Source organism: Epinephelus lanceolatus, chromosome 19, assembly GCF_041903045.1.
Source record: "Epinephelus lanceolatus isolate andai-2023 chromosome 19, ASM4190304v1, whole genome shotgun sequence".
Classification (NCBI taxonomy): domain Eukaryota; kingdom Metazoa; phylum Chordata; class Actinopteri; order Perciformes; family Serranidae; genus Epinephelus; species Epinephelus lanceolatus.
This window is the reverse complement of record NC_135752.1, coordinates 21,107,315-21,127,256: the sequence shown is the minus strand read 5'-3', so window position 1 is coordinate 21,127,256 and position 19,942 is coordinate 21,107,315. Positions and strand designations below refer to the sequence as shown.

General features: G+C 40.1%; 2 protein-coding genes across 2 annotated transcripts; one reads left to right on the top strand and one right to left on the bottom strand.

Annotated features, from left to right (window-relative positions):
- Positions 1-1,792: 1,792 nt before the first annotated feature.
- On the top strand, positions 1,793-8,663 carry sftpba (surfactant protein Ba). Its single transcript, XM_033646530.2, has 10 exons — positions 1,793-1,951; positions 2,046-2,104; positions 4,077-4,151; positions 6,917-7,042; positions 7,129-7,242; positions 7,334-7,414; positions 7,578-7,761; positions 8,221-8,279; positions 8,367-8,424; positions 8,516-8,663. Exons 1-10 carry the CDS (start codon positions 1,900-1,902, stop codon positions 8,518-8,520), a joined length of 813 nt encoding a protein of 270 aa, XP_033502421.1. The 5' UTR covers positions 1,793-1,899; the 3' UTR covers positions 8,521-8,663.
- A 1,495-nt stretch (positions 8,664-10,158) lies between these two features.
- Positions 10,159-18,895, bottom strand: mat2aa (methionine adenosyltransferase 2Aa). Its single transcript, XM_033647679.2, has 9 exons — positions 18,585-18,895; positions 16,427-16,504; positions 15,932-16,054; positions 15,190-15,302; positions 14,946-15,089; positions 14,098-14,316; positions 13,676-13,858; positions 12,850-12,983; positions 10,159-12,750 (listed from the first exon to the last, which is right to left on the bottom strand). Exons 1-9 carry the CDS (start codon positions 18,670-18,672, stop codon positions 12,648-12,650), a joined length of 1,185 nt encoding a protein of 394 aa, XP_033503570.1. The 5' UTR covers positions 18,673-18,895; the 3' UTR covers positions 10,159-12,647.
- Positions 18,896-19,942: the final 1,047 nt, after the last annotated feature.

Here is a 19,942-nt window from a genome sequence, read left to right as displayed (position 1 = left end):
CTGCTTTCCAGTGCAGACCTCCAGGTGATTACAACTTAACATTCAGGAGGATTACTATTTAGTCAAAACTGAAATACAACGGTATATAAATTACCGTAAGCAACAACTTTCAGTGACACATCATAATGGCAAGATTTTTTCCCACTAACGTTGACCTCTGCAGCATCTTGGTTGAAAACTGTGGGTTGAGACTGAACATTTAAGACTCTAGCTATGCTGTTTTATGGCAGAGCACTTGAGGCAGACGTGATACAGACAAGGGCGAAATAAAACATTTAAAACTATGACTGTCAAGATTACAGAAAATCTGAAGTCTGTGATAGACTGCTGACCCACCCAGGGCTCACCATGCCTCTAACCCTAAGCATGCTGGGACAAGCTCCAGCCTTCTGCAGCCCTGAATTAGTTGTTCAGGCATTTGGTCATTAACCAAACTAAAATTTAAATTTTGGCCTGATGATGGCATCATGTGAAAATTCAGGGATCACAAAAGCTATTATAATTCATGATGATGGGGACATGAATGTCCAAAGCAAATTTCGTGGGAATCCATCCAAAAATTGTTGAGACATTTCACTTACAACCACAAATGTAAACCTCATGGTGGCACTAAGTCAGGAAATCAGCAAAGTCATTAGGGTACACCATTTGGGGATCACTAATATCTGTACAAAATTTTGTTTGAATTAATTCGTGCTGGTGGCGCTAGGGGAAAATTCAGATGATAACCAAAGTACAATATGTGGGACTAATCCTCTGGGGAACATGAATGTCTGACCAAAATTGTATGGTAATCCATCAAACAATTGTTGAGATATTTCAGTCTACATCGAAGAGGTGGAGGACCAACAGAGACACAGACAAGCATTGCCTCCCTAAAAAAAAAAGTCTCGTGTCTTATTTAAAGCGACCACTAGGAGTTGCCAGAGTAACATGGCCGAGACAGTGGGGCTCAGTAGTTAATAAAATACATAGCTTTTGAGCAAAACAGGATGAAACCTTCAAACTTAAATCTCTATACATTGTATGGGCTTTAAATGCACAAATTAACTCTATAGGAGTAACCTATAATCAGAGGTAAACAGTTTTCAAAGTGTAAACCTAAGATTCCGTATGATGGGTGTGTTCGGAAGACATTTGAAGATGAAATTTGAGGTGATACTGACTGCCTAACATGTTTAATTACTTGTTGATGCCTTACAATCTCTAAAGAGGGCCATTTTGAAGCAGGGGGATCACATGTATCGTCACAGTTTATCTGATCAAAACTGAAATTAGAAATCAGTCTATGGTGTGAAACAAGTGGGTCTGTTAGCTTTAGTGTGGGCGCAGGCTAACGTACATAAGCTATAGTTTTCAATAGTACTAGGAGAAATGAGGACTTCTGTGTTTCACCACAAAAGGGCTGAGGCAACAAAGCTTCTTTCACCATAACTCCAACTTTGATTATCCTACGATGCACTTCAGTGAACGTTTATGGTGGAGTGGCTGATGCAGACAAAACTGCAAAATATATTTCAGCTCACAGCAAAAATGAACCAAACTGTAGGTGACACGAAGAAGCCACTGTATATTTCAAAAATAATTACAGTACTTCTGCAAACACATCTGAATCTTTAAAATAAACAGTAGCAGGTTTTTGCACCTTGATGTGAGGAACTGAATCTGAAACTTGACTAATATTAGCTTACTGAGGGACAGAGAAAAAAAAAATTGTTCCGCTACGCTGAAAATATTTTTTTATCACACTAGCATGAGGTTGTTTTTCCCCCCTCAAACTCTGGTTGGTGGGGGCTATAGGTCGCAGGTGGGCCCTATCAGATATAAGCTGCGATCACAGTTCCCTGTACAGACCTCAGGAGGGAAGACGTTCAACTAAAAGCCTGAAGATAAGACAGGATGGCCTTGTTCAAGACTGCTTTGCTTCTCTTCATTTGTCTTGAAGGCAGCGGTGAGATTATCATTAATTTTACTAGGATGATGACTTACAAAGTGAAAAGCCAAAAAGACAAGCATCAAGTATTAATGATTATTTCCCTCTGCAGCTCTGACTTCAGCTTTCAAGGTTGATGGTTTGCAAACCATCCCAGATGACCTCAGAGCAGTAAGTTTATGATTTTTGATAACCTGTAACAAAATTACATTTTGCATTTCAAACAAATAACAAAACACACATTTGACTATGATGTGCAACTTTACAATATCATGTCTGTTAGATATCCTAGAGATTAGAGCTTACTATCAAATAACAAATAACAAACACATGTAAATATAAGAAATTAAGGATCTCCTATGAATTTGTAGATATTGTTTATGAACACATTTAGTGTTTATTAACGCGTCTGTGTAATAAAATTGTATGTTACAATGCATTTAACACCTTCTTGCAGTGGTGGGGGAAGTATTCACATCCTTTACTTAAAGTGAAATTACTCCGTTACAAGTAAATCATTTAAAATCCTGCTTGAGTAAAAATGCAGAACTATTATCGGCAAGTCGTAGTTATAGTATCAAAGTTAAAGTACATGTTTTGCCCCTGTGATTGAGCAATTATTACATAGGACGTCTTCAGATTGTTAATACAGATTTATCACTTAGCATTTACTGTCATAGCTGCTGTAGGTTGAGCTAGTTTGAACTACTTTACAATCAGGTGGTTCAATCATGTCAGGAGTTCAGAGTGGAAGTAACTCTTGACTTCTGAAACATCCCAGTAGGGCCCCACCCAACAAGATACTGTTTTATCATTTTGGATCACAAGCAGAATGGTTGGAAACCACTGATTTAAACAATGTATTGTGTTTTATAAACTGATAAGGTTTTTTTTTTACGTAAAATCTTAATCTTTAAAGTGATTAGTATCTTTATCTAACAAATAAATGCAGTCAATTCAAAAGAGTCAGAAGGACTGTAGTGGAGTGGAAGTATAAATAGCATGAAATATACATAATCAAGGACAACACAAGTATCTAAAATTGTACTTAAGTTCAGTACAGTTTAGAGGTATAATAATAGCACCACAGGACAATATAAAACTTCAACACCACTGTTCCATTCTTTAAGAGAAACCCTACAAATAGTGAAACTGTATTTAATGAAATAAAAAGGGTTGTGACATTTTAAAGCAATAGTGTTGACCTCTCACTGAGAGAACTGATACTTGCATTTCTTCAAAATCAGGAAGTCTTTTTAACCTGACACACTTCCACTCCTAGAGGATTCAAAGCAGTGGTTCTCAACATTTTTGGTGACATGGACCCCTTAACTGATACACATTAGGTCACGAATATGATTTCACTTCAGGGACCTCCATCTGAAAAGATTTTTGTTGTTAGCTATGATTAGGAGCAGAATATTGTCAACTACTGTAAACAACTGTTGTAGTTGTTAACTACAGTTGAGCGGATAACCTCGGAGGAAGTGAAACCTACGAGCTAAATAGTCACTCAGATTCAATATTCTAATGTGTCTCCTCGCTTCCCTCACCCACATTTCTTCTTCACGTCTTGGCCACTCCCAGCGAGGATGTGTTTCTTGCATGCAAGAAAAAGCTCCTCCTGAAGTCTCCTCTCTCCTCATGTCCTTGATGTAAATTTAAGGGATTTGTAGATCCTCCATGATGGTGGAGGGGGCTGGATTTCTGGGTCACAGGAGGAGAGAGGATACGAGGATGTGAGGAAGCATAAGTTAGTGCAATGAAAAGCACCCTTACTCACATTGGGCCCACTTCTATTGTGAATTAAAAAATCAAATATAAATTCCCATTTTCTAAGGGCCCCCTAGAACTCCCTCAGGGACCCCTGGTTGGGAAACACTGATTTAATGTATACAACTTTCACGTTTTTCTAATGTTTCCCTTTTGAATCTAGCACAACTGATGCAGCCACAGACGTTTTTCCTTATGAAATAGGGGGAGTAACATTAAACACAGCAGTCTTTTGACAACAAGAAGTAACATTCACACATCCATCTTATGCGTGCAACAATATTGAATGAGGCATGTGGTTTGTGGAAGTGACTGAATCAGTTCAAGGCCTTAATTTATTTTCTTTATGTGACTTTGACTTTTTGTTCAGACTGGGGATGTCTGCCAGGACTGCACCCAAATATTTACACTCCTCGCTGACATGTTTTCCAATGCAGATCTCCAGGTGAGTACAATAGTCGCAGCAAACACATTCCAGAGGATTAATATTTGCTCACTGATATTATCATTGATACTATGTGTGTCCATATTCATAAGTCCAGATTAAAATACACAATGTGCTATCTCAAGTGCTTGCTACGATCTGTGGTTGAATAGTTTTATTGAATATAAAAAACACTTAAAATTCCACCTGGTCTTTTGTCAGGTGAAGCACATTCTTCACATTCAGAGATGCAAATCATTTATAATCAGTCGTGCATACAGTGAAATTCACACATGCACGGTAAAGGTCTCCTTTTCTTTTTGGTGCTAAGCCACTTCCTATTTTTCTATGTTTAATGAAAGTTGAAATGAAATTTCACAGGCAGTTACTGTTTCTGAACTGACCTTAAAGTTCCTCTTTTCTCTGAGCTTTTGGTCTGTGGGGAGTCCCATCTAAGAAAGAAAAGTAAAACTGGTTACTTTCTATGATTTCTATTAACTATTTGGGGTCAGACTTAAAGAGATTTCACACCTCACCTTTGCCTCTTTTTTGGTGAAAACCATGGGTTGGAAAACTGAGTAGCTGTGAATAAAAAAAATGATAGAGTTGTCTCAGTATATACATAACATTTAATTCACTGATGTTATAAATTTCTGATTGCTACACAAGGCAAAATGTAAAGATGCAACAACAAAAAGTGTGGTTACAACAAAACCACTGCCACCTAGTATGTAGAACACATCCCTGTAAATGACGCTGATAGTTTGACACAATAAGAAGTATCACCTTAAAAGCATTGAAAAAGTAGTCAAACAGTTTCAGACTCTGTTGCAAACCAGAGGTGTTAAACATACAGCCCGTGGGCTAGAACCTGCTCGCAAAAGGGTCCACTTGGCTCACAGAATGACTTTCGACACCTAATTTTGATGCACTTTCTATGAGGTGCCAGGTTTCAGGAGCAAGTTCGACAGTGAGTAACTACCTCATGTAAAATGCTACTTCAGAGGCTTTTCCACACTGACCAGACTTCAGTTCTCTGAAGAAAAAAACCCCAATGCATACTCATCATGCTTGTATTTAAAAATATTGAACTTTGTGCAAAAATATTGTCATTTAGCAGCTCCAGTAAAAAAAAAAAAAAAAAAAAAAAAAAAAAAAAAAATCAGTATCAGACTTCTATCTTAAAACAATATTGGAGGAGTTGTACTTCTATGGCACTGTCAAAGCTTTAGATTTGTAAATGATTTGTGAGGCAGGTGATGACTTCATCTTCTTCCTCAATAGCTTCCACTGAAGTTTGGTGTGGTGATTTATGGAAAAATAGCAGTCTGACTGAAGGAGGAAAAACTGAGATATGTTTTTTAACATTAACCTTATTTTTCTCTGGCTGGTCATCATCTGTTTTGTGAATGTTTTCAGAATATCACTGTACTTCTTTACACTACAAGAAAGAGAAAAACTTGGCTGTGTTGATATTTATAGGTTATTATGCAATGGTGTATTGGCCAGGCCCACTTGGAGTCAAACTGCTGCATGTGGCCCCCAAGTTAAAATGAGTTGGACACCCCTGCAGTAAACAAAAGTCTGCCTAAAGAGGCCAGAGGTTTGTTAAATTTAATTTTGCTACAAGCACCACAAACAGATGCAAACTCCATTGTGTCTGGTTGGCAGCAAAAATCTCAGTTATCTTAAAATGGTCATTAGTTAAAACTGAAACTACCATATTTGCAAGGCTGGATACCACAAGTTATCAAATAAAAGTATAAATGAGACATGATTAAACTGATAGCCTAATGAACAAATACACAGCGGAACCAATAAATGGTGAAATAGCTTGAATAATAATACAAACTTGCCTCATTATAATTCACTTTTTTTCATTGTAAGGTCAGCAGGATTGCAGAGTATTTACATATAATGTTAATTACAGAAATTACTGTTTTAAAATACCCAAGGTCTAGATTCATCACTTAGCTACTACCAAATTTTGCCAGCTAGCTCTTGTTAGCTACTGCCAAAACAATGCCTTACCTGGCTTGACAAGGCTACAGACGCTATCTAGCTAGCCCGCTATTTAGCCTCTTTTATTTGGCATTTAAGTGAAAGTTGGTGTTAATGGCAGAGGCTGGCTTTTAAATTCAAGAAAGAAACTACTTTGTAAAGAGCAAAAAGAGACCTTTATCTTTTTTATTGCTTCGGAGGTAGCTAGCTAACTAGCCGTTAATGAGCCGTTTGGAGGCACGTGATTGGTTGACAGGTGAGGGGGCGGAGCTAGTGACTGCTTTACTGTCGTGAAAAAAGGTAACGTAAAAATTTAAATAATTTAAATAAAATAATTAAAAGACAAATAAAATCAAACAAAAATAAACAAATTTGTCATAAAATCTGTTTTAATAAATTATTTAATTATAACTATTTATGTATTACTCAGTGTATGTTTGCCTCAATGATAAAAGCTAAACCTTGACCAGCCACAATGCAACTGGCTTTGCACTGCATCTGCTCAAAGATTACCCCTTTTTTATCCCTATGTTATTGTTTGTTTTATCTTGTCATGAACATTTAAGAGAAAGAGAAATGCCTTGGTGAAGGACATTAAAAACACGGGCACAATACATTTAATTTTGGCAGGAAATCAACCACTCAACCACTCAGTCTTCTGACCTTTGATTGTGGCTGGCAGGATGAACACTTGCTTTTTTTCTAAAATCAATGATAATTTTTAGATTTATACTCGGAATATGACCAGGTTTAAAGACCAAACCTAATTTGGTGATTTATTTCAGAAAAAGATCATGGATGGCATTGAAAATCTGTGCGACCACCTGCCAGGGCCAGCTGCTGCCAAACTGTGCAAAGACCAGGTGGAGAAGATGCTTCCAATGGCCATCCAGTTTCTTACTGGTATTGTGGTAAGTTGCATACATGTTAGCAGTGGTAGAATAGTAATGGTGTGTCATGGTGAGGTCTATTCTTAACACATCTTTTTTCTCTGTAGAAACCAGCAGATGTCTGCAAAATCCTTGGGCTCTGTGGCTCTTGTCACAAGCAGGAAAAGATGCTCCATTATTTTGTCAAGGAGGCCCTTCAGGTTGCTGTGACAAGTGAGAATGTCAGTAAAGTACAACACAGAGAGACACAAGAATCATTTTATGTTGAAAGGCTCTTTGTGCTGAACTCCCTCTGCTGTTTGTGTCAATCAGGTGGATCCCACAACACAATGCACCTTCTGCATTTTTCTCATCAAGACCCTGGAGGACTTGCTGCCCAAAGAAATGACTGAGGTGAGTCACGCTCCTGCAGTGGAGGAACACACATGCACATGTACAAACACAATATCTATTTGTCCTGCCATCCCACACATGTAAGTAGATGCCTACATGCCTCCAGACAGCAATGACGACTTCTTTGGGACACACTGCGCCTTCCTCTTTATTACTTTTGCAGGGTGCTGTGGTCCAGCTGCTGGAGGAGCTTTGTCAGATTTTGCCCCCCTCCTACCAAGTCCAGTGCGAGGCCATAATTGGCAAATTTAGCAAGACGGTCATAGATGCCATCCTGGGCTACGCCACCCCTCAGGCCATCTGCGCCCTAATCCGCCTGTGTAAAGGGCAGGAGGCTCCACTTGTAGGTCAGTCTGCTTCTCCATCAGTGATGTGTACAGGGCTTCATTGCCCAACAGTGGCGATCCTAGATTCTGGGGGGCCCCTGGTGAAGAAGCCCATCTAGCCCCCCTCACTCCACCCCCATCCCTCTATAACAATACACAAAATGGTGGCTTTTTTAACTGCAAACTTGAACCATGAAATTAAAAAATAGCTATTAACAAATACAATTACAATATAACAAATATATTAAAAGTGCCACCTCACTACAGTATTGGTACATTTAATGTAGCCATCTTTTATATTATTAGTTAAACCTGACAATTTAAAATGGCTGAAGTGAGAAAGCTCTTATAAAACACTTTTTTTTAAAAAGCTGGAACCAGCAAATGTTTACATAAAGAATGATCAGTTATCCAAATGCGCTGATTTTCTGTCTTTCAACGAATAAATTCAAATATCCCTTTATTTCCTTTGACTCTCAGATCCGTGCACTTTGTCAGCATACAGGTGCAGAGACATGAGGACTGCCCTCAAGTGTGGAGTAAGTAAACGACTATCAAGCTGTAAACTTGTTCAATGTCTGAATGCTCAGCAGTGATCACATTTACGCTTTGTCTACTCCGTGCAGACAATGTTTTACTGTCAGAAATATGCCTGGAAGCCTCTCAACACCTTAAAATATGAAGGTAGGTGAAATTTTAAGACAATTTTGTGAGAACTTGAATCCTAATAGAACGCACAGAGCCGTACAAAATATGTCCAAATTTCTCTTTTCAGTGTAGGACCAAAAATATGAGTCAGAGTCGAAGGCCCCAAAGACAACCCAGATCTTTCAACATCAAACTGCAAATATTTCTCTAACTGCTTGACACCTGTGGCATTCTGTCTGATAGCATTTCAGATACTGATATGATATCTGAGTGCATTTTTTTTGATTTTGCATTGTACATACTGTCTGCACTGAGTGAAGAAAGCCAGGTCTTAGCCGGACAAACTATCATGACAAAGGCATTATTTGAAGTTCAGGAGTAAAAGGAATGTGGAGCAGATATGAAGGCTCAGCTGTAGGATCAGAAAGTTGAATGATTCGTACAAAAGGAAGAATTTTCACAAATATTCTGTCGACTTGATAAGAACTTTATGTTTTTCACTTTTTTTTTTTTTTTTTTTTAGATGTGTGTACTGTCCTCTACATATAAAGTTTTATGGCTCCATCTGCTTTTAAGTTTGTTCTTGTAATCTTTCACATACAGTCAGATGATTTCGGGAGAATTATCTGAATAAATGTTAAAAAAAAACATCACTGGGTCTGACTTCTCTTCGGCTATTAAGTGTTCAAATGCTTATACCATTCAGCACTCTGTATTTTGTAGGCAGTTCTTTTTTTACAGGTCTTTATCCCTACCCTGGTGAAGTAGTAAAAGCAGCTCTATGAGAAATTCAGAGCATGAGTTGTCTGCACACGGTTCTTAACATGAAGGTGGCTGAGTCGCAGCTGAGACTAGCAGCTAACGAAGCTAACTCCATAAACAGTGCTAGGCAACAGTGTTGGCAGAGCTAATGGTGTTAACAAGGGGGAACCAGAAAATGGGTGCTACGTCTCTGGGACGACCTAATATCAGCTGTAACTGCTGCACAAGCACAGTGGCGATGATCTAGTCAGTGGGATACACACATGCCCTACCATTCATGTGCTGCCAAACCAGTTTACTGCAACAAACCTAAGAGAAGCTCATATTTAAAGTAAAGGTAAAGGTAAAGTTCCACTGATTGTCACACACCTGAGTGTGTGAAATTTGTTCTCCGCATTTGACCCATCCCCTGAGGGAGCGGTGAGCAGCAGGGGTCCTGCGCTCGGGAATCATGTGGTGATCTAACCCCCCCAATTCCAACCCCTGATACACAATACACAGAGGTAGCATGACTTCATTCTTCACATAGCTAATAGGTGTTTGCTTCTATATTCATGCTTTGAATTTCACATACAAAACCTTTTAAGTCTAACTTTAGTTGTAATGTTTTCTGAACTTGAACTTTATATTTGCATTTTTAAAGTGAAGTGAATGAGTCTTTGTTCAATCAAAAGTCTATCACTGAGTGTAAGGGTGTGTATAGGTGTATCACTGCTGTTAACATTCACACAGTAGGAGTATGAAAGCCAGAAATGAAACTTCTCTCATGGGGTTAAATCAAGGTACTTAAATTCTGTCAGAGGAAGTGATCATGTTTTCAACCTCTTGATTCTGATACCTACTTCTGCTTTCATGTTTTATCATTTTTATCTCCATCAACAACATTGTAATTGCTGTTGGCAAGAACCTCTATATACAAATAATCATTTAAGTAACTGTTAAGGGTAATTGAATCACATAAATCTGCTTCACAACACAAAATAAATAACCAACAGCACAGCCAGTGAGCACAGGGAATGGTGCAGTTTATTTGGAGGGTTTGAAAGAGAAACTCAACAACAAATCAAACTCCTCAGCATGAATTATTGAAGAGGGAGATTTTGCAACCTCAGGGTAGAAACAGGGTAAGGAGTCAGATATATAAGGATAGGGGCATTGCAAAAAAATGAGAAAAGGCACTTTTACACATTCAGCAACCACACTGACAGACTAACTTCTAATCAACAGAGAAAAAAATGCTCGTCAACATCCCCCCACAGGAGACCATGTAAACAGGCTGGTTTCTCTGTACAACACCAACCAATCATTTTGTCTCTTCTGTAGATGAGATGCAAACATATTGTAAAACGTCTTTGGGAGGTGGATCATTTCACCGGATAAATAATCAAACAGACAGTCTAAAATGTTCTCAGCAACAATGTATGGCTCCTGTCTGAGGTTTCTCTGCAGTGCACTCAAAGAGCCACACGGTGGTGGCAGAGGAGCCAAGCTAAAGACCAGACATCAGTGCTCTGAAAGTAGAAAACAATCTTAACTTCAGTTGTATAAATATAAGGACACAGTGCCACCTAGCTACACGATGAGGACACCTTGACTAACTGCACACACAGTTCACACTAAGTACCAACTGTGGTGATTTAATAACAACCTCACACAGGTTTACATTTGGCTTAGCTTTAACTAAGAGAGGGGCAACCAGGGAAGCATTCAAAGGCATATACTGTATATTCAAATCTGGCCAGAGTCTCTGGCATGCATCATTATCTTTTAATTTACTCACTTAAATCTCAACAAAAGTCTTAAAAAAGAACAAGGAGAGGAGCAACCTTGACTAACCAAGATCGTTTCAAGTGTACTAATCAGGAAAATTTGGACTTGTGCCATCCAAGACCCATGGGGTATGGTGTCAAGAATGTTTTCTTTAAAAACACATAAATAAATTAAAAACAAAAGCTTCAGCTGCAAGCTCAGCCAGCATTTTGGGACTACTGTATATACAACATCAGAAATAGAGGCCTTTCCACTTTTGGTAACTCAAGAACCAACATGCTGTGCAACTCCAGTGGATGATTGAAAATCCACAAATGTAACCATAACATATTCTGATCCCACGTCCTCATGTGTACTAAGCTAACTCTGCCGAGAAGACAAGAGCAGTATCACCATGTCTTACATTCACTACGGCGACTGTGTGCTGCCTCTTACGTCTTGGTCTGTCTGTGGCTCTGCTCTTTTGTTTCTTCCGTGCCATTCAACCTTTCATATTGTGCGTATGTGAGACTGAAGGTGTCAGTACCCTAAACATGTGTGACTGAGTGGAAAACTGTCTTTAGATAAATAAATAAAAAAAAAAACTTGTGGCACACATTGCTAAACTGTCTTTCCTTGCTGGTCAAACTGTTAGGTCCCACAATAGTGTAGTTGTATAAATTATTTCAAGTAGGATGTTGCCATGGGATGAAGGCAGTCCCTGCCCAGAGGTGACTGTGCTGGGTTTCTCTGTAGCTACACCCACAGTCAGTCCCAGGAGGGATGAGTACTTAAACGTGCCTTTATCTTGGTCAGCTGACACATTGAACATCATTTGTAACATTCACATGACATATAAACTAACAAAATAAATACAAAAAAATGGAGTGATGTCATGGCGCAGCCCAACATAACCACTAGGTCATTAGCAGCTTCTGACTTCTCTGTAAAACGTCAGAAAATAAGTGGTCTGAAGGGTCAGCACAAATAAGAAAAGGAGCAGATTTTAGTTCACTGGACAAGTATTTGACCCTATATGTGCAACAAAATGTCAAGAACATCGGGTGTGAGGGGAACACAGCTGATGGTTTTGCAATTCTCAACTGCCATTAACCCAACAGAGTTGGGTAAAATGGGAAATGACATGTTGCCATTAAAGACAAGGCAACAGAGGATGCCAACCACTGTTCATGTCAACTAAACTGCAGTGAGATTCTGAGTTTAAAATCTGATGAATACCAGAATCATCTCACAAAACATCATCAGCAGTGGTAAATACCCATATGGTCTTTGTGGAAATCTGCTATAAATATGGTTTAAATATATACTGCACAGATTAAATTAATCACTCCTGATGAGCAGTGTCAGAAAACTAGATGACCATTAATCATACAAAAAAAAAAGATGAGGTGAGCTGCCAGAAGATGAATAAAAGCTGGCAGCTCTGCTCAAATTTGTACGCACAATTTATCCAACACATTTGTTCAACTTAATATCTGCAACTGAAATATTATCATAATCTCACAGAGATGTGTGCAATATTGTGGAGAGTGGGCATCTTTTCATGAAGTAGAGGCTGTGGTGATGTGGCTGTGTGTGTGTGAGGAGGAAGTAGTGGGAAGAGGAGGAGGAGGAGGAGGAGGAGAAAGGTAGACAGACGCAAAGGTTCATCTGTAGTACACCTAAGGCCCGCCTGGAGATGGGGGGTGGGGGGGTGGGGGGGTGGGAGGGGGGTGGTTGGAGGGGGTTCAGAACTTCAATGGCTTGGGAACCTCCCATGGGAAGATGTCACGACCGAAGTGACCATAGGCTGCTGTGCGCTGGTAGATGGGCCTCTTCAGGTCAAGATCCCTAAGACAGAGATAAAACAATGATTTATAGAAACCTCATAGCGGGGGTGTTAACTGCATGTTTGTTGGCTGAAATCTGGAATTAAACACCACGACATACCTCACGATAACTCCTGGACGGAGGTCAAAGTTCTTTTTCACAATTTCCAGCAGCTCCCTCTCGCTCTTCTGGGAGGTCCCGTAGGTGAAGATGGAGATGGAGAGTGGATGGGCGATTCCAATAGCATAGGATACCTAAAACAGTTTTCAAAGATTACATTAAGTTTTGCAGAGAAAGAAGGGACAATTTAAAAACAAAACAAAACAAAGAGCACTCAGCATATTCTGCACTGAGTTTTTTTCCTCATTATTTTAATTTCCATCTGAAATTGAGTATGAACATAAACTCATTGAAAAGGACTGAAAAAAAATTATCTGTAAGTGCTGCCATTCCTAAACCTCAATACCGGGTATCGGTGGGTACGTGAGTGTATGTACTGATCTGATACCACGTAATTTATTAATAAACTTCAAAGTACATTCACACCCAGATAAAACTGCAGTATTTCTGGACATTTATTCTTCTCCACTGCTCTGAAACAGTACTCTACACAAATAGTTGCAGCGTGTGGCAACTGCTGTTTTAGAGCAGTGAAGAAGAACTGATTTCAGAGCAGGAAAAGGGCATCAAAACATCCACAAAAACTTTACAAATCACTCTAGCAGAATGTGACAGACAACACAACAGTGTTTGAGTGAATAATTCAAGCCGACTGTGGTCTCTGCTCTCTGCAAGTGGGAAACTACCAAGCCACTGACGCTCCAAAAACTACCAACTTTTAACAGCCATCTTTAAGCCTACAGGTGGTTGAGTCTATGACGTTGTATCATATATATAGTTTCGGGGCAAGGTTTCACTTTAGCACTGTGATATATTTTACACTCACCTGGACCAACACACGCCTGCAGAGCCCGGCTTTCACCAGAGATTTGGCCACCCAGCGGGCTGCATAGGCAGCAGAGCGATCCACCTTTGTGTAGTCCTTCCCAGAAAAGGCTCCGCCTCCATGGGCACCCCAACCACCATAGGTATCAACAATGATCTTACGGCCAGTCAGACCAGCATCACCCTGCGAGAAGAAACACGGGACTTTGAGTTTTGTGTACATGTAACACTTTGTTTACTGTGAGTGAAGCATGCAAGACCAGCTATTTCAGTAATACATTATGGTACATGGGGATGGATGGACCATAATGTAGTGACAAGAAATCCAGATTCCTTTAATGTGTCTGTTAATTTCAGGTGTCTTGATGTGACTGTGCAGGAGAATCAATGAGGTAAACAGTTTAAAAGACGTTTTTATCTCACCTGTGGTCCTCCAATGACAAAGCGGCCACTGGGCTGCAGGTGGTATACGGTTTCATCATCCAGGTAGCCACTGGGAACCACCGCTTTCACCACCTGCTCCTTCAGACATTTGCGCATCTCCTCCACAGTTATATGCTCGTCGTGCTGCACAGAGATCACAATGGTGTGGACACGCAGTGGCACGGTGGCGCCTCTATCCTGTCTGTACTGAACAGTCACCTGGAAAAAAGAAAACATTGAACAATGAAAAATAAATATTTAAAAAAGGTAAATAGGATGTAACGGTCCACTGTTGTTTACATTTGTTTGGGGAAATAGCCTTCCAGGTTTTAACAAATACATGTAAAACAGCTTGTAGAAACAAACATTTGCCTTAAGTAATGTAAATATGCAATTGTAAATTATGTGTGTTTTTTCCCCAAAGGGATTCTAAAATGCCCCAAAGCCTAAGAGCTGTATCGTATTTGATGTGAGGTCATCATTGCATCTGTTTTAGCCTCTGTTTCTGCCTTTGTACACTGAGCAGCTTTGGTTTTGGGACTTCAAGTCAGATAAAACAAGACATTTTCTAGACATTGCTCTGGGCTCTGAGAGCAAATTGGTATTTACCATTTCTTGACATCTTCTAGACTGCACAATGAGCTTAAAAAATATAAACTGACAAAATTATTTATGCAACTCAGATGTATATCTCTGCACCCCGTCTTTGAAAATGTGTATGTAGAAAGAAAGCACATAGAAATCAAATATTATAGGAGGTAGAAAAAAATAGAGTGTTTTGTGTTTTATTTTCTAAGCAATGCATGGATGGACTAAGGAGAAGTGGAGGAACTGCTTCCTTGCCGTACCTGAGTTTTGGAATCAGGTCGGAGCCATGGCAGAGTTCCATTACGGCGCAATTCAGCCATCTTGGCGTTGAGCTTGTGAGCTAGGACAATAGTGAGGGGCATGCACTCTTCAGTCTCGTCAGTGGCATATCCAAACATCAGACCCTGTGAGAAGCGCAGATCAGACGGGAGGTCAAAATAACATCACAACCACCACATTTCCTGCTACAGTTAGCGACAAACATAAATGTATAAAGCCTCCAACCTGGTCACCAGCTCCAACGTCTTCTTCTTTGCGATCCAGGTGGACACCCTGAGCAATGTCGGGGGACTGCTGTTCCAAGGCCACCAGTACATTGCAGGTCTTGTAGTCAAAGCCTGTGAAACACGATGACTGAACCTCAGTAAACTGTTTCACTGTGCATATCAATCTTCACCAAGCCTCCAGCAAATATGCACTTCAATTATAAAACTCTCTTGCGGTTTTACATGTGAACTTCATTTGTCACATTGCATGTCAACACGTATGGAGCATATCTGTGCAGATTCTTCTCCTTCACAATAGTGTAATGTCAGGTGGAATAGAAACCATCCGCTCGACTGTAGTTAAAAAGCTGGAGGCATCTCCCAAATAACGCAGTACATTGGTTACGTAACTTTGAGTGCCTCCAGTAACCTTACTGGTTTGAGGCCACCGGCTACTTTGACTGTGTCGGAAATCATTCACTTACTCACTCAAAAAACATGTTCAGACATTACTCAGGTCACTCACATGCCAAAGGCTACTACATTTACCTCTTTTCAGTCTTTACAGTGCATACTGATAGTTAGCCCTTGGTTGCTAAATATTGCTCACTACCTCTCATAGTGCAATGTGGGATAATTTGAGTCAACAATACGGTATACTTCTCATTTCATATTCTGACAATACGGCTACCACTGCTACTTCTATAGTACTGATGCAATCCTGTTGTGAATCTTAATTGTCCCAGCTTTAGGCACTGTACCTTTGGAGGAGTCATCATAGCCTATGTGTTTGATTGCCTCCCTGACAATCTTCTGGTAGTCAACGTTGGCCCTGGAGGTGATCTCCCCCGCCAGCAGGATCATCCCCGTCTTAGCAGCAGTCTCTGTGGACACAATGAAATGCAGTGTGAGGGATGAGAGTAAGACTAAGTGTAATAGATCTTTAGAAACAAGGAGGTGACGGTTGTCATAGCCACAGGAAAGCTGCCCTAAGTCTACGGTTGAAATAAAATCCATTGGAGAATTTTCAAGCTTTCATCACCTACATCTCTCTGGGGCTTTACCTCAAAGAAAACTATAGCATACACGAGAAACAAAATCTCAATAGTGCAACTAAAAGATGCAACAAGTACCATGACTGCATGGACCACACCTTTGTTTTGGGAAATGCTTTAGCTTGCACATGCAGGTTTCAACAATGAATGTGCAGTAAATGTCAGCCTTTAGGGTCGGCCTGCTTTGCTTTCTTGACTTACCACATGCTACTTTGGCATCAGGGTCTTGTGAGAGATGAGCATCCAACACAGCATCACTGATCTGGTCGCAAATCTTATCTGTAAAATAACAAAGAAATATTTTTTAAAACACTTGTCAACACAAATGAAAACACTTTGTACATTACATACTGAAATATAGCAAATGGATTATCCACCAAGCTAAATTTCACGCCACTAAAAATACAAACATTGTAAATTGGTGCAAGGAGAGATTAAATAGTTCTTAAAAATGACAAATTTCATCAAATAAATCCTGCTTGTTTATCTGGAGGTTCTGTTACCACGCAAGACAGATGAAAACATAATAGTGTTAGACTGGTTTCACTCCAGCAGCAATGGCGTCCAGATCAGATCCGCAGAGCTAACTTAACGGGTTTTAATCACAGGTGTTTAAGATGTGGTACTATACTTGCAACTGTTTCATGATTCAGCTATGTTTCCGAATTGGTTTAATAGTCTAGATACAGCTGTCACGAAGAAAGTGTTGAGTTAAAATTTAGGGACAAAGGAATATGCCACAGGCAAAAGGGTTTTATAAATGAATTACTCCTAGATGCGATTATTTACACTAGTGATCCCTTAGTTAGGGTTTAGCATTAGAAGGAAGATGGTCTAAATACACTTTTTGACATGAGTGAACCAAGAGCAATGATTTCAACCTCACTGTATATTGCCGATAACTTCTGACCTTTTCTCTTGGGTCAAGAGTTTACAATGTTAAGTAGCTCAACCTCCTTCACCCTGAGGCTTTCCCTACCTGAACTGTGCAGTAAAAATTCCCCTCACCCACAATTCTGGATCGGTGTGACAGCATGTCAAGGACGACTGAAGCTGTTCAGACATATCCCAAATGCAAAGGGACACTCTGAGGCACATCATTGCGTTGTGTTCTCTTAAACAATAAAGTGTGTATGTGGCTGCGTTACACCCACAGTTGAGCAGCAGCCCCTGCAGTACCTATATTTAGGACTACTGGTAAGCCTATTATCTGTTACAATGAAGCTGCCCCCACTGCCCCGATGGAAGATTGAAAACTGCACCGTATTGTGCGATAAGCTGCTGAGAAATTCTGCAATTAAAAATGTTGTATGCTGCAGATGCATGCGCGTTTGGCAGGTTATTAGGTACACATGGCTAAAACTAAGTCAATTAAACCAGCTGTGAAAAAAAATCCTACCATCAGAAGAGTTGTTTATTTTTGAGAGGTGTTTCTAGACATTTTGGAGGCTGAATGGTGCAGTATAACATCTCCTCTACCCTTGCTGACATTAACAGCATAGCACCATTTTCTACAGGCTCAAAAACGACTTTAAAGTGGAATGTGGTCTTCCTAAAAACAGCTGCAACACAAAATGAACATTGTGTGAATTCAGGATATGTGGAGGGGTTGTTGTCCTATCAGATCTCATTCATTTTTGGGAAGGTGCAGCTAATAACCGGGCAATTAACTGAATATTACAGCTGACTGGTACTTTCTCTGTTGAAGTGCAGTTTTTAAGGTTAAAATCTGTGACGCAATAACTTATAGGAAAGTATAGGTACTTCCAGTGAACAGTTACAGAGCACATGTCACATCCAGTAATGTGATACTGAAATGATGCAACAACGTATGCTAGCTAGCTATACCGTCTGATTAAAAGTGAAAACTTAACACAAGAAGCTTTAGCTGTGTTTGTGGTTTTGTGGTGTTAGCTTTTGCCGACAAAAACACCCCAGCTCATGTTGTACATTCATGTATTAAGAAGGCAGCGTGGAGCTTCATGTGAGTGACGGGCACCAACAGTCCCAACTGACATGTTAGCTTAACAGCTAGCCGCCGTGTTGTTAGCATGTAGCCGGGGCGCTCTAAGTTAACTTAAATTAACGTAACCCCCTTAACAGTCTTTTGTTCTCTTCATTTTGTTGTTTGTCTGGGTTACATGTATCTAAGCCACTTTAACACCACGAGGTCCCACTTTAAAAAAATAAGTGTGACATGGGTAACTTAGTTAACGTTACAGAGAGGATGACCGGGGTACTTAGTGGACAGCTGACATACAACAACACGCTAACAGTAACATAGTAACCTGACCTTGTGTGAGAGGCTATGCTATCAGGCTAATTGTCATGTTAGCAGAGATATAAATGAGAAACTTACCGGGGTGTCCCTCTCCGACAGATTCAGAAGTGAAGAGGAAGCCGTTTTCATCGCAGTTGTTATGGAAACCGTTCTGGTGGCCGTTCATTTTGAGCCAATAAACACACTGTTAGCTAACAAGCTAGCTGCTCAGATACTGTAGTTAGAAGGAGCCGGGTGGGTATTTCCACAGCTGTTACCTGTATCTCCTGCTCACACACGCAAAGGGTGACCACGCTGTTCGAGGACTCAGCTCACCGGGTGTAATGTAGCGTGGTCCAGACGGCTGTATTTATCTGACTAAACAACTTCCTCAGACCCTTCAAGTGATTTCTCCGTAGCCAATGCTGTTGTTGGGCACAGACCACGTGGTGCAAATGGGCGTGAGCTAATTAGCAAACAACAGTCCCTGGGCTAACAGTACTACATGAGTAACTCCAGGCTACCACCCCAACAGCTGCTACATACAGTATTGTGTTTACCCGGACAGTGGTTATCAGTCTGTTTGGCTCGAGGCCCTTATAATGACGTAATACCTACTTAATGTAGGCTATATGCAGCAGCAATTATCCCATGTTTACTCCAGCACCATCTCCATTACTCTCCTACTGCTTTAAACACTCCACTGTGATATACCTTTTTATGCATATTTATATCTGTACATTTTATAGTTATTGTATTTTTCTCAGGGTATTAAAAACATGACTGTTAATATTCCAGAATCACCCAGAAGGCTAGTTTTCATCTGTCGTCCCTGGCAAGGTGGGAGTTTGGCAGCCTAAAAGCAAGAAACAACTTCAAGAATAATAACCATGAGGCAAAGCATATCAGTTATAATAAGAACAAAACAAAGACAGACATAAACTGAACACAGACATGGGCAGACTCAATTACAGTTCAGCAAAGCAAAAACAGACAGTACTGTACATCTTATATTACATTACATTTCAGCTTCACGGAAACAGACACAAGCAAAAGCAAATATGAGCAGCGAGACAACAGTAGCACTAAGGTTAGTCAAGCGACAGGGACATTTAGCAGCATACAAATTGTGTTTTTTATTTAATTTAATTTTATATACTTTATTAATCCCAAAGGGGAAATTCAACTTTTCACTCTGTTGTCATATACATACACACAGGCCTGAAATACACACACATGCACAAACAGGACCTGTACATGCATTAAATGGAGAGATGTCAGATGCCTTGGATGGGGTGCATTGCCTGGGGGCACTTCGGTGGTAACCTGGCACCTCTCAAGCTGCCAGTCCATGCTCCATATTTGGTCTTAATGGGGCTCGACCTGGTGACCCTCTGGTTCTCAACCCAGGTCCCTATGTGCTGAGCTACTGCCGCCCCAGTTAAGACATTTGCCAA